Source organism: Aythya marila (assembly GCF_965140915.1).
Source record: "Aythya marila genome assembly, chromosome: Z".
In the NCBI taxonomy this organism is placed as follows: domain Eukaryota; kingdom Metazoa; phylum Chordata; class Aves; order Anseriformes; family Anatidae; genus Aythya; species Aythya marila.
In genome coordinates, this window is record NC_139080.1 from 60,595,993 (window position 1) to 60,611,532 (window position 15,540).

The 15,540-nt window shown below is 35.9% G+C and overlaps 1 protein-coding gene across 1 annotated transcript in view; it reads right to left on the reverse strand.

The window, feature by feature from the left end:
* FBXL17 (F-box and leucine rich repeat protein 17) overlaps positions 1-15,540 on the reverse strand; it is a gene marked incomplete at its 3' end in the record, with an annotated part of 308,301 nt that overhangs the window by 201,663 nt on the left and 91,098 nt on the right. Inside the window, exons 5-6 of the mRNA XM_082784394.1 lie at positions 12,686-12,793; positions 396-526 (exon numbers count right to left, since the gene is read on the reverse strand). Of these exons, the coding sequence (XP_082640520.1) occupies positions 396-526; positions 12,686-12,793 (239 nt within the window). The remainder of the gene's footprint in view (positions 1-395; positions 527-12,685; positions 12,794-15,540) is intronic.

The window sequence follows — 15,540 nt, forward strand, 5'->3', positions numbered from 1 at the left end:
GAATTCGACTACTTAACCCTCAAGCTGTTTATTTTTCCCTACACAGACATTTCCTTAAGAATGCTTCACTGTTCAGATGTATTTAAATCTATTTAAATGTTGCCCACACACAGGATTCATAGCAAATGTACATTTCAATAACATATGATAAAGACCACATTCTCATACAGCAAACAACCAAGTGCTGTCACCCAATTTTAAGTAAACTTCTCTAAATATACAAGTATACTATAAAATAGGTTTAGACGATCTATCTACACCAAACAAGAACAACTCAAAAAAGTTGTTTGATTTTATTGACGTCCTCCAACCCCCAAGCCATGAGGAATTATTATCAACTAATACAACTGGTTGATTTTGCTTTATACTGGTTTTAGATGCTATAATGAAGTTACCTGTCATTAATGATCCAGTTCAGACAGAGATTGAGGGAATTAAGGTTTTTGCATCTCTTTACTATTTCCATCACGGTTTCATTATCCAGTTCTGTGATATGACGTAGATCCAAGCTGGAAAGATTTCTTAGCTATTGAGACAAATATGATAGAAAGAAATAATCTGAAACTTATTTGCATACATAACTGTTATAAAAACTTTTAAAACTTTTGGAATCATGTATAATATGTGCAAGCTAGTCAAGAAAGATGAAACTAATGTATTTCCCACAAATAAAAGGAATGATATTGGAGATAATATAATGCAATTTAAGCCATCTGAAATCTATACTCAAATTTGGAATTCAGGCAGGCTCTCAGTCACTCCATAACACCAAGAATCTCTCGTGCATGGTCCAATCCATACGCAATAGAGGCCTAGGCCTTCCTCATTTTAACTATATAGAGTGTAAGATGCCAAGGTGGCATACCAATTCACTTAATTATAAGAAAAAAAGGTCAGAGAAGAAAGACAAGACTGCACATTCATGCTCATATACTCAAACGCATGTGATTAAAGATTTTAGAGTCTACGGCTTTCAAACTGCATAAATATCACAAGCTCCTGGGAAAATATAGCATTTCTACTGTAGTCTTACCTGTACAGCCATCAATAATAACTTTGATATTCCAAGTAACAAAATTTGGAGTTGCAGAACAGGATGATTTAAGATTTATGTGCTGATTAACCTGATTTATTACTATTGTTAATCATTATAATCTCCTTCAAAAGCAAACAAAACCCTCTTACTACTTTTATGAGCTATGGATTCATAGAAGGAAATTTATAATGATTTCTGCAGCATCCTCAAACAATGGATCAGTTTAATCATAATAACCTCCAAGTGGTGTTTGCTTTTTAAGCTCTCTGAAATAATCTCTGTTATACTCTGGAAAAAAATAATTGCATTAGGTAATACTGACACTTAATTAAATTTACCTTCCCTGTAAGAGAGAGAAAATAATCCTATTCAGTGATTTAAGTCACTAAGGAGTTGATTAAATAAAAGCGTACAACTGAGATCATGTAACCAGTCCACTTCAGTAGTTAATTATTAAGTCAATGTATTAAAGGAAAAAAAAAAAAAGGAAAAGAAAAAGAAAAAAGATGACTTTGAATGTAGGTAGTCTTCCACATAAACTGGTGTTCTGGTGTTTTGTTCCAGAACGTTTGAACATTCTTCAATCTAAAAGTTGAAGAAAAAATACATATTGCTTCTAATAATTCTGCCGAACAACCATAAAATTACGCAACCTGACCTCTGAGAGATAATTGAAGGGTATTTCTTAAGGAAATAAGAGAAGAGTATTCCTATTACTAAAATGTAGAAATGAGTTTGTCGTTGTAATCCCACTGCATTTCTATTTCTTATTTGCTGATAAGGAAAGAAGCAAATGGCTGATAATGTGTTGGTAGAACGAACAGATCTTGCAGCCTCTGTATTTCGTACATTCTGCTCTAACAGGAATCTTGGAAGACTTATCTAAGAACCGTAGAATCACAGAATTGTTAAGGTTCGAAAAGGCCTCCAAGATCATCTGGTCCAAGCCTTACCACCAATATTACCTGCTAAACCATGTCCCTAAGTACCACATCCAACCCTTCTATAAACACCCCCAGGGAGGGTGACTCCACCACCTCCCGAGGCAACCCGTTCCAACGTCTAACCACCATTTCTGAGAAGAAATGTCTCCTCATTTCCAACCTAAGCCTCCCCTGGCACAACTTGAGGCTATGCACCCTAGTCCTACCGCTAGTTATTTGCAAGAAGAGACTCACCCCCAGCTCCCTACGCCTTCCTTTCAGGTAGTTGTAGAGAGCAGTAAGTTCTCCCCTGAGCCTCCTCTTCTCCAGACTAAACAACCCCAGCTCCCTCAGCTGCTCCTCACAGGACTTGCTTTCCAAGCCCTTCACCAGGTTTGTAGCTATTCTCTGGACATGCTCCAAGGCCTTGATGTCCTTCTTGTAGCGAGGGGCCCAAAGCTGAACACAGTACTCAAGGTGCGGCCTCACTGAAGCAGTGTACAGGGGGACTATCGCCTCCCTGCTCCTGCAGACTACACTATTCCCAATACAAACCAGGATGCCATTGGCCTTCTTGGCCAATACTGCTGGCTCATGTTCAGGTGGTCAACCAACACCCTCAGACCCTTCTCCTCTGCACAGCTTTCCAACCACTCTGCCCCAAGCCTGTAGCACTACATGGGTTTGTTGTGGCCAAAGTGCAGGACTCATCACTTAGCCACATTGAACCTCATCCCATTAGCCTCTTTCCTAACCTGCCCAGGTCCCTCTGCAGGACCTTCCTACCCTCTGTCAGATCAATTTGCCCCCAGCTTGGTGTCATCTGCAAATTTACTGAGGGTGCACTCAATCTTCTGTGCACCCCAAAAAAAGCTCACAACCAACCCTCATTTTTCCATATGTTACAAGAAGAAGGGAATGTTTAGAGCAACTTTCCTCACCTTTCCAAAGCTATTCATATTAGATAATTCAGCCTTTGTACCATGTTGCCAATGACATGGTCAATGCCTATGACACACTGAAGCCCTATGTGCAGTTCTAATAATGTGAATTAATGATTCCTTTCTAAAATGTGCTTCCTGAAATGCAGAAATCATTCTATTACTACTGTTTTCAAATAAACTGCGTGGACAAACTCTGAAAGATCATCACAATTGTGTTTCATATATCAGCAGCAATATGTAGAAGATTTCTCCACTTAAGATGTGGGATCTATAAATATCAACATATTGGAATAGCTTGTTTCTGCTTTCCCAATGTGTTTTTGCACAAAATGTATTAGGACCAACTATCCCAATTCCAAGGAAGCCAAGAGTTCTAAAGAATAATGTTATGTGTATATCTCTGCAGCAAAACAACTTTGATAAAGACTGATTTGTAAGATTCCTGCAATGATGAAATGTTCAATATGTTCCCATGTTATTAATTTCCGTATTATCTATGTTTATGTTGCTTCAAGATGATTTAATGCCTTATCCCCTATTTATAAAATGGAGAAACATGGCACAAATACATTGATTATTATCACATTTACAGTTTGTTATGGAAATGGGAATCAAAGTCAAACCTACTAAACACTGGTCCACCGAAGTAACTATATAACAATTTACATGGGGCAACAGATTTTTCACCCTAGGAAATAAATGCAACAGACAATTGAACAATGCATATGCTGTATGGCATTAAAAAATATTTACCAGGAGTCCTCAAAGAAAAGTTGAGAATCTTGCCTTTGAGAAAAACAGCACTCTTAACTAAAATATGCCTTATTTCAGACAACGTAATTCTTACCCAGCTTAGGTAATGACAAATGCAATAAAAAGAATTCATCGGTAGACTCAAAAACTACATTGAAATCCAAGTACTAGTCAGTGACCAAATTATTAGGGTTTCACAAGTAGATTTTAGCTTTCACTGTCACAGGAGAATGATCATTCCCTCACTGTTTTTTACTTTCACATTAATGATGGTCTACCATTATATTCAATATACAGTAACTCAACCATCACTTGCCTATTTTACCATCACATTCATTCATTAAAAAAAATCTACCTCACACTTGACCTACTTGGTAAGTTAATTCTACTTTTTAATAGGCACAATATACTCAATCCAGTAAACCTTAGCAGATCTTGCTAAGGTTTTCAGCAGCAAATTTGCTATCTTAGTAGTACAAAGAGACTGTTTCAGGTGGATACAAAGTCTTCAGGTATAAGTTGTCAACCTCACTATTGCCATTTCAGATGAGTTTTCAAGGGTTTTCAAGGGGCGCAGAACAGGACACACACTCCCTTAAGCACTGGACCTCCTGAAGTGATTTGGCACTGATCACGACAGGTGAAGAGAATACTCCTGGACTTACTTAAATCACAGGTACCAACATCCAATCGCCAGTCAGGCAATTGTTGTATATATTCACCTGACTTGTTTAAACAACAACAACAGAAACAAAGGTGTGTGGTGAGGATACTTTAATTCCAAATACCCTATATTATATTTTATCTGAAAAGCTATTTGTAAGGGATCAATGCTACAGTGCCAAATTCTTTACAGCTTTATAAACAATTAGCAAGAACAATTACATAAGCTTTATATAATACCTCTAACCCTCACATCTAAAATTAGTTTGATATAAAAAAAATAAAAAATAACCTCTCTGAAGCAGACATTTGGACAGCAGGGACATTGGAATCTTGCATGCATAAATCTTGAGATTAATACAGCATACTTTTATTCAGCATTTTTCCATGGAAAAAGATATTCTTTTAATTGAATAGTCAGTCTTAGGGCACCAGGATGAATAAAGGCTTTTTTTTTTCCTTTTTTTTTTTCTTTCCCCTCAATCATGCAGCAATACCATTTTCTCATGCAATTTTAGGGCCATTATTTACAAATATTCACACTCTTCTCCAACTCTTAATTCTATACCTCTACAAAGAATGCTCAGCATGAGGAAAATTTAAGCTTCACTCCAGCACACAAAACCTTTTGCCTGAAAAATGAATATTCATTGTGACAATAAAACAGACAACACAAATAACAGACAGAAGCCTTAAAAATGTGAAATGAAAAAATAAAGTGAAAGAATTAACAGAAAAGAGGAAGAGTTACACAAACTGTTTGCTACACATATACACAGCCATACTGAAATTACTGAATATTGACTCAGGAAAAACTGTGTGCTAAAATTGAATAAGGTAGCATAATAGCATTTAAATTTCAGAAGGAGTCTAGTTAGACAAATGTGATTAGGAGGGAACAGGATGTTGGCTCCCTCCTCTCAGTCGCACTAATTGCAAAGAATTGACAGCCCAGTACGTAAAGGTTTTATGAGGAGACTGCCCATGAAAATTTATAGAAAGGAAATTATTGAATGACAAATGCAAAAGAATAACTTATATGACAAAATGGTTTGGGGCAAAGGAAATTTCAAAAACAGAGCTTCAGTTGTTTTAAAAAGACATTCTTTAAAAAAACAAACAAACAAACAAACAACTTTTGCTTTTAAGAAATACAACACTACTTATGGGTCACATATCTTAAATTACAAAGGTGCTTTTCTACAACACTTTTGCTGGTTGGATTAATTGAAATTTTATGGAAGTCAATGTACTTAAAAGACTCAGAGGTTATCATACCATTTCTGTGCTAGAATGCTTGTTCATAATACTCAAGTCTTGATTACTGGAATTAATATATGTGGAATCAAGAAACTAAAGCATTTGAAAACTATTAGGGGGAGAGAGAGAATGCCTGATTTGAGACCAGGAAAGTTTAGGATCAAGTTCTGGATTGTAAAAATTACAGTTACCACTTGGATCACAGGTAGTTTTCCACAGAGGGTGTTATCAACTGTTGTATTTAGCTGTAAGGACCTGCAAATATAATGAGATTTTAAATCCCCCTCCCCCCCACACACACTCCTTCTCCCAATTCCTGTGCATATAATACTTCCTTAAAAGTAAAATAATTCATATAAGATCAATCTAAAGCCAAATTATTTCTGAAGGAAAGTGCTTATAAGGACTTAATGAACTTTAAATTCACATCTTTTGCTAATTAAGCTTAATTTTCTTGACTCTCTCTGTGTATATATGCCTTCGGGGAATAAAGTGCTCTCTGATTTAAGCCCTCCAAAGGAAATGTATGATTACAAAAAAATAAAAAATAGCAACCAGAAAAAGAATGTAAATCATATTCTTTTTACTATTATGGCAATGGGATCTATAAACTATTTTTTAAAAAGGCACATACATTAATTTTGAGTTAAGAGTAAACTGAAGTAACTGATACATATTTTTGTGATATAATATGTTTGTGAAATATTAATCATACATGGTTAAAAAAATTGGAAAATGATTGAAGAGGTACAGAAGATACTATATTCCCATAGACTGATTTAATGTTCTGCACATTCAAAACATTTAACTTAATTTCTTAAAGTTAAACATTGCAGAACATTGAGCTTAAATAAGGAATGCTTAAATAAGAAATAAATGTTCCAAAACTGTGTTAGAAGAACAACAGTTTAATTTTATCACTTACATAAGACAAAAAAAGAACTTTGTTCTGAAGACTGTATGTATTTGTAAAAAAAATAAATAAAATATAAGTCTAAGGAAAAAAATTGAATTTACAATACACATTAATTAAGGAAATATATTTATTCATTATATTCCTTGGTTTTGTCATGTAGCACAAGAGGAAAATGAAAGACATTTTTATTCAAGTTGATACATCTTTGAAGCTAATATTTTTTTTTTTTTTTTAACTTTTTCATGCATACTTTTACAAGTTATGCTACACAATAAATATCCCACTTTCCTTTCTACAGGTAAGGCCCACTGTAAAACAGCCAAAAAGTGCTACTTGCATGCACATTTAAACTGCTTATATATTACCTGAGATACAAGAGTTATAATCTATAAATTGGAAACAATAATTGCTGTTAAATTTCATTATCATTGAATCATAATTTACTCTCTATGGTTTTTGCTTTCACGTACTTCTAACAAACACCTTTTGATTTGGAAACTTTCACATACCATAGAGCACTGGAACCCTTTCAGTCATGCCTTCTCTGCAATGGCTTTTCTACCTAATTGCAATACTGCAGTCAAGTGCAAGTATCAAATTCTTAAAAATGGTGAAAAGAATCTCTTAGGAGGGACACAGCGAATACAATTTTGCTCAACAAATCTTATGAAATATAGTTTGCTATGTAAATAAAAGTTGTTTTTAAAAAAACAACTGTTTTCTCCAGACCTAGCCAAAGTAAAAAAAAAAAAAAAAAAAGACAAAACCAAAAACAACAACAAAAAAACAACCCTCGTGTTCTTGTTTAGGAGGCAAGATGATTTTAAGATTAGAAGGTATGCTGAAATATTGCCATAAAAAGGCAGTGTACTTCATGGAAAAATAAATCAGTAACTGAAGTAAGGGACCATACAATACTTCAGTTTAGAAAATATTTGCAAAATCAGTCTAGCCATCAGTCTACATTACCATTATAAATCTGTCAAGTGTATAACATCTGCACTGAATAACTCCTAAATATAAATCTGAACTCTATAAATCTGAGCTCTATAAATCTGAACCTTGATCAACGTCATACAGGCCACCAGCTCAGTAATGGTGACTTGGTGCAGTTGGTCATGACCCTCAGGTAACAGTTATGAGATGAAGAAGGAATGCAGGTAACTTTATCTGACAGATTATAACTGATTAGAAAAATAATTGTCTAATGAGGATTCACACTTATGTAGATGAAGATGTCTATAACAAGTTTTATCCAAACACAGTCCTTCAGAAGTCCGAGGTGTAGAAGCGTAAATGTAAGTATACTGCCACAAAGCAATTACTCCAGCATACACATAAGGGCAGGAACCCATGGAAATGGCTTAGAAATAAAATTACATCTCATTATTTCTCAACAAAGTTGAGAAACGTTGGTCTAATTTTCAGCTGTTTTGTGACACTTCCATGCATTATAACTACAAAACAATAAAACATTCTAGGTCATCAGAAAAAAAGATTGTTTTCAACTGCAACTCCAACAGTCTGAATTGCATATACATATACTCCCTGCCTTCCTTCTTCTCTCTCCCTCTCTGTGTGATGGAAACACATGCTGTATTTCTCCACCTGCCCAAAAATCATTATTTATTTTAGGTGTGTTTTTTGTAGTTTGTAAAAACTTCAAAGAAAAGTTAATTCACTAGAGTGATAACACATTTTTGTTCAAAAATCAATTATGATTTTTTTAATATTGCAATGTTCAGGACCAAAAATAATGAAAATAAACACTGAATGTTTCTTTTCTAAATCATAGAACATTTTCGCTACCATACCACACAATGAGCCCTGTGATTCAGCAGCACTGTAATGCAGAATTTTCAAGTGCCAGTATTTTTAAAGAGAAGCTAACATTACCAGAGGGAAAATGCAGTAATAATAAACCACTCCATTTTTATACATCTGCCAGCCTCAAAGCCCTTTTACAACAGAGGCCAGTGCTGTTATCTCCACTTTGCATGCAGGAAGCAGAAGGACAGAGGGTACTTGCTCTGCTCAGCCTCGCAGGACACACTTACATGCCATGGAGAACTAAGAGCAGATTCCACATCCTCTTAGAACACGGGATTGGTATCATTACTAACCAGTTATGAACTGAACACAAAACTTTTGTTTTGTTTGAAACAAAAAAAATGATGTCATTAACAGGTGAACTCTGGAAAAGACAGATGCAGCAGTTTAAGATATAGTTATTGCTCCACAAATATTTGTTATCACTCTCTGATGGAGGTTATATCCTCCAAATAAGAATTGTAGAAACAGAACACGTGCCTGTGCCAGATACTTCAGTTCAATTCAGTGGTTTAGTTAAGACTGCTTGCTGTACTATGAGGGAAGTAACACACCTGTCAGAGGAGCATGGAAACAACTACTGAAGTCACTGTAGGAAGACATGAACCAGGTATCACTTCTCAATAGCTTCAGAATTAAGAAGCTGGAATTCTCATAGTAATTTTGCTATTGCATGTATCCATACTGAAGATGTCAGCTTAAAGTAGCAGCAAACATATTGCCCCACCCACACCAAAAAAAACCCACACACATTGCCACTGTGCACAGGAAGTCACTTGTATGTAAAATAAATGTATAGCAAACCATACAGAAGACATCACACCAGAGAAGGCATGACATATTACCCGTGAAAAGTGAAGTAGAAGAAATAATAAGACATAATTCAAGCTCCTCCTTGAATATGCTTCAACTTTCAACTCAGGAAAAATTCTAGTTATATTACACTCCAGGAGCAAGACAGCACAAACTCCTTTAACCTGCAAAATACATTTACTCAAAAACATCAGGCGTTTCAGAATCACTGCTTTAAATCCAATAAAATCTTGCAGTGAGCAATGACACGCTTTTTGCCAGCAATGTTCCACTTGAAAATACTGTTTGTTTCTAGTGCTATTACAATTTACTCGGACATTATTTGATCAACCTAAAAAATTCTAAGATACATTAAAAAAAAAAAAAAAAAAAGGCCTTTGGACAGCATACTACAGAATCTTGAAAAGTAAGATAAATAAAGGAAAAAGTACTTGATATAATTAGCACATTCACATGAATGCTACAAGTAAAAAAAAGAACTCCCCAATTGAGGAGGCAAACACAAACTCCACAGTCATTTCTGAGAATTTAAGGAGAAGAAATCACTGTCTTAGCAATATTGGTCTACAAAAAGTTTGTATATATAAGATCTGAGAGAAGGAAACATGAATTACAAAGTTTCATGCCCCACCCAAAAGCACATGTACCAACTGCTCATCCCATCTGACTTTTTCTAAGTTTGTGATAAAACTGCCTGACAGAGATTTTCTGAAGGACTGTGTACATCAGGATTTCTAATAATTATTGTTAAACCATAATGAAAATCATAAATATTAATACGAAAAATTAAGATCTTGACTTTTCTTAACTTCAACCAAATAAATGGGATTATGAAGTCACATCATTAAAGAACAAGACATAACAAAGATCCATTAAATACTCGGTAACTCTAGGTCCAAACAATTCAGTATCTGAAGAATGCACCAGAAAAGTGATGTATGTAGGAACATCCAAGAAAATCTTGGTTTTCAGAACCTATGTCAGACTTGTAAATTATCTACCTCCTGTATTTATGTTGTGTATATAAATAAAACCTACAGTGAATTATTTAGGACATGAAAATAATTGTATTATTTCTCTCTCCCATAGATATATGAGCCTTTTACACATCATCTCAATATTCACTAAAGACCTTCCAAACTGTATCCTTTGACGTGCCATAAGTTTACCATGCAAATTAATTTTTCTGCTGTATTTCTTTTTGCGTGTTTTCTGAAATGTTTTCAGTTCTTCTGTAGCTTTAGCTACTGAGCTGCCCTAAACTGATGAAAATATTTTACAGATATGCTAAATGATTCGGTTCAACAATAAGAGGAACAGCAAAAAAATATAATCTCTTCAGCCACATTCCACTTTCATTTAATATGCTCTACACTTAGTACAATGAAGATCTCTAATCCTCATTGGGTTAAAGCAATGGCATGAAGTTCAACAAAAGTAAATGCTGCATTCTGCACCTAGGATGGAACAATGCCAGACACAGGCACAGACTGGGAGATGAATGGCTGGAGAGCAGCTCAGCAGAAAGAGACCTGTGGATGCTGGTGACAGCAGGCTTAGCATGGCCAGCATCATGCCCTGGCAGCCATGAGGGCAAATCACACTGTGGGGTGCATTAAACGCAGCATCACCAGCCAGTCAAAAGTGGTGATGCTCCCATTACATTTAGTGTTGGTCTGGCCTCACCTTGAATATTGCATGCAGGTCTGGGCTCCACAATATGTAAAGGACATAAGGTACGAGGATCTGTCCAGAAGAGGGCAACAAAGCCAGCAAAAGGGCTGGCATAGGACATGGCCTATGAGGTGAGGCTGAGGACACCTGGGTTGTCCAGTTTGGATAAAAGGAGGTCCAGGTGGCAACTTCTTGGACCTCTGCAACTTCCTGAGGAGGGGAAGCAGAGAGGGAGGTGCAGGCCTCTGTTCCTCATTGACAGGACTCACGGGAGTGGCATAAAGCTGCGCCAGGAATAGTTCAAATTGGACAATAGGAAAAATTTATTTCCCCTGAGGGTGATCAAACACCGGAGCAGGTGGTTGATGCCCCACAGCTGTCAGTTTTCAAGAAGTATCTGGACAATGGCCTCATTGACGTGCTTTAACTTTTGGTTAGTCCCGAAGTGGTCAGGCAGTTTGACTCAATGATCTTTGAAGGTCTGAACCCTTCTGCTCTGTTCTGTTCTATTTTATTTTATTCCAGTCAGGTCAAGTTAATTCAATTCGATGTTTACTGGATTTTGGTCATATTCAATTCCTATTTCTACAGTCACCTTTACCAGTGTCATTTTCCCTGTTTTATATTTTATTTTTTTAATCCTAATATATAGTCCTAGCTTTAAATACTATCTTATCTATGCCAGATGCATTTTCCTCTGTTCTCCCTGGTGTTTGCATGATCTCTCAATTTACTTTCAGATGTGAATTTTAACTAATATGCTGTTTGTTCACTTCATCCACGTAATTCATTTTACTGAGCACTTCTATTAATTTCCACAGGTCCATACAAGGAAGTTCTCCCACATATCACTCCTCATATGTAGAAGAAAAGGAAATAAAATGTAATTGTCACACTATATAAAGTTATAATAGAGATATGGATATATATACAAAATGTATGTGCATACTGTTGCAGTAAGGGGCATATCTATATCTTTCACACTAGGAATTTTGAACTTCCAATTACAAATTTTTTTTTATTGTGTTTGTGTCATGGTTTTCACTGAAATAGAATTAATTTTCTTTGTAGAGGCTTACACAATACAGTGTTGATGAAAATAATGCTGATAACACAGTGATGATTTAGTTGTTGCAGAGCAGTGCTTGCACAGAGCCAAGGGCATTTCAGTTTCTAGTGCTGCCTCACCAGCGAGGAGGCTGGGGGTGCACCAGGAGGAGACACAGCCAGGACAGTTGGCCCAAGTTGGCCAGAGGGATGTCCCATCCCCTACTCTGTCAAGCTCAGCTGGGAAAGAAGGAAGAAGAGGGGACGTTCAGAGGGATGGTGTTTGTCTTCCAAAGAAAGCATTCTGCATGATGAGCCCTGCTTTTCTGGGAGTGGCTGAACAGCTGCCTGCTGATGGGAAGCAGTGAATAGATTCCTGGTTCTGCTTTGCTCGTGCACACAACTTTTGCTTCACCTTGTGAACTGTCTTTATTTCAGTCCATGGGTTCCTGGACTTTCACCTTCCTGGTCGTCTCCCCCATCACACCTGGGGAGAGTGAGCAAGCAGCTGTGTGGCACTTGGCTGCCTGCTGGGGCTACACCACAACACTTTGCAATAAAGTCTAGTGTAACTAGGTATTTTAAAGCCATTTGACTGTACAGTATTATTAAGAAAAAGTGCCATCCCTAGAATATGTGTTTCTACAGTTTAACACGGGGAAGTCTAAACATCTGTTCAAATAATGCAAAGTTCATTTATCTTGTAATGTTTCTATCTGTGACAGTGTCATTTGTCACATGTATAAACTTATCTTGGTTGTCATACCTATTGTTTGGCAACAGTCAGAAACACTAATGACAAGTTAAAAGTTGCTATGATACTTACATTGGTGAGGTGAATGACTCCTTTAGATGTAACAGAGCAGCCCATAAAACCAACATACTGCAGCTCAGGACAATGTTCAGCAAATGCTTTCACTGACTGATCTGTCACCTACAAAAAAAAGATACACATGTAGCAGTTGAACAGGTGATAAGAGCATATGCATAATACAGTCTATTTTCACTGTAACTATGGAAAGATGCTCGTTAATTGTTTCTGTGATAACAGATAATTACTGTTGTCATTACTATTATTTATTTTAAGAGTTGTAGAGAAAACATCTGATATGCACAAACATCTATAGATGTGTATGGAGAAGGATCATGGAAAAGGGGAATCATATTCTTGGAGAAGGAGGACAAATAGAAGAAGAAAGAATGATGTCAACTGAAATTCAGATATTCTTGTCAGTCTGTTAATATGCAGATAACCCAATATCCACTATTCACATAAATTATACACAAACATTGAAACACTAACAAATTTCATTTTGCTACCCTACAGAATCATGCTGTGCATGCTATGCATCACTGACTCTGCATAGAATGTGAATTCATATCCAAAGTTTATAACCCTTTTCTCGGCATTTTTACTAAAAGAAAGCTGTTAATAGTTATTAACTAAAAATATAATACTGCATTTGTGTTCCACATCAGACTGGCATCTCATGGCAATATATCATTCCATGTTGGTTATCAGTTGAATGACAATGTTACCACCTAGTTTGTTAATGAGATTTATATGTATTTCTACAACTTTTTTTTTTTTTTTTTTTTTTTGTAATTAAGTGTGTCTAATAAGATTTAATAACTGTGAAACACTAACTATTGAACCAATGTAATGTTTTGTAGGTAGACTCAAAAGAACAACAGTTTGTGAACTTTGTGAAGAAGGTAAAATTGTTCTGGATACACTTAAGACATCTGCATATCTTTCTTTTTTTCAACAAGTTTTTTTTGTTTGTTTGTTTTTCTTTTCTGAGCAGTATATATTCCCAGTGAAAACAACAGAAATGCAAATTCTATATTCTGATTTTGTGATAAAACCTGTACTTTCCTGCCAAACTGCACAGGAATGTCTCACTGTATATGGAATCATAAGTCCTGAATACCTGAGGGCATTCTGGGTGTGCAAGAACATTGTCTTGTTATCACAGAACTCAGAAGCAAAACAAATTTTGAAATATCTAGTCCACCACTGAGCCTCAGGTGAATACATACATAGGAACAATATTCCTGCTGTGCTATATATCACCTTTATCCACAGCTCCAAATTGCCTGACTAGTTTGTCACTTAACTGCATGCTGGCAGCTTATGGTGACTTGGTGAGACTCTGGCAAGGCAAATTTTGAAAAGATAGCCCAGAGATAAAGGAGACCACCAACAAGATTATAGGTACAACACCACATTTAAACTGCACCGATCTGGGGTTATTGGATGTGATTTATATAGGTCCAATGCAGTTTCTCAGAGCAATGATTTCTTAAGGACTAAAGATTTTTTCTAGTTGCGCATCTTCCAACTATAGATACAAGGCAAGTCTTTGGAGGGGTGTGTATTTAGAAACCACTAAAGCTGAAAATAGGCCAAAAGGAAGAGAAAAAGGGCCAGTTACATCCAAACAACTGCAGACTGGGCAGTGGCCATGTATTTTCTTCATAAACCGATGTCTAATGTCTACTGATATCACTCTAAAAAACAGTGTAGTAAGAAATTTCATCTTTAATTTTGATCTGACAACATCTTATATCTTCACTTCTGCATATTCCTCTCATCTGAGGACTGTAACACCAACTATGTGCGAATTTTGAAGATTTTAACTACTAAAAACATTTGACAAATGGTACAGAGATCAACCACTGACCGATTTGCCTTATGTATCATTCAACAAGAACCAAAGCAATTTAAAAAAAAAAAAAAGTCTTCTGACAACTCAGGAAAGTTTTAAATTAGGCACAGACAAACACGAATTCAGTACATTCTCTCTAGCACTTCAGCTTTTCTAAAGATAAACTAAACTCTCTACTTCCATTAACATGCTAGGAGAAGGACACTCTTATATTATCATCCTCCCTTTACAGAGAGTATGATTCTCTGCTGCAGACAGGTTTGCCCTAGCTAAAAAGGAAACAAATTCATGAACAATAAATAGCATAAATGCCCAACATGACAAATTTATAACAGAAGTTAAACCTTTAAAATATAAACAATTTATTTCATATAACTGATATATTTGGGTGCATGAAGTGATGTTTTGATTGCAAATAATAGAATTACTACATCTTAAAATATCTTCTATGTGTAGTGTAGAATTTTCAACATCCAAAACAACATTTATGAAAAAATAGTTTTGGTAAAAATTAGTGACAGCAGATTATGGGTATTAAATAGCACAGAGACTAGTAGTCAACATTTCCAGTGGTTTTTGGATATCTGGCTTCTATTTGGTCAGAAAAAGATTTTTACCTCCCTTTTCGTTACCTTGTAAGCCTCATGACCTTCCCAGTTTACAAAAATTATTTGCAACCTGTCAAATGTATTGTGATGTCATCTGAATATCCTTTACATTCCCTGTGGTTGAAGTCACAACTTTTGTCAGGCATTTTGCTATTGCAAATGGAAATTTCTATTCTTAAATCTTTACTTATAAATAAAATAGCAGTGCATTGAAACCGTTGAGGTCTTCAGGTTCATTTCAATAACAAATCCCATCCTTTCCTGTCAGCTCATAAAAACCCACCACCTGTTGGAGGTGACTTCAAGATCCACTGGGAAACATTGTAAAAATCTCCCAGTCAGCACTGTAATCTCACAGTCAGCATTCTTTACTATACTAGTATCTATGAATATCATCCTTC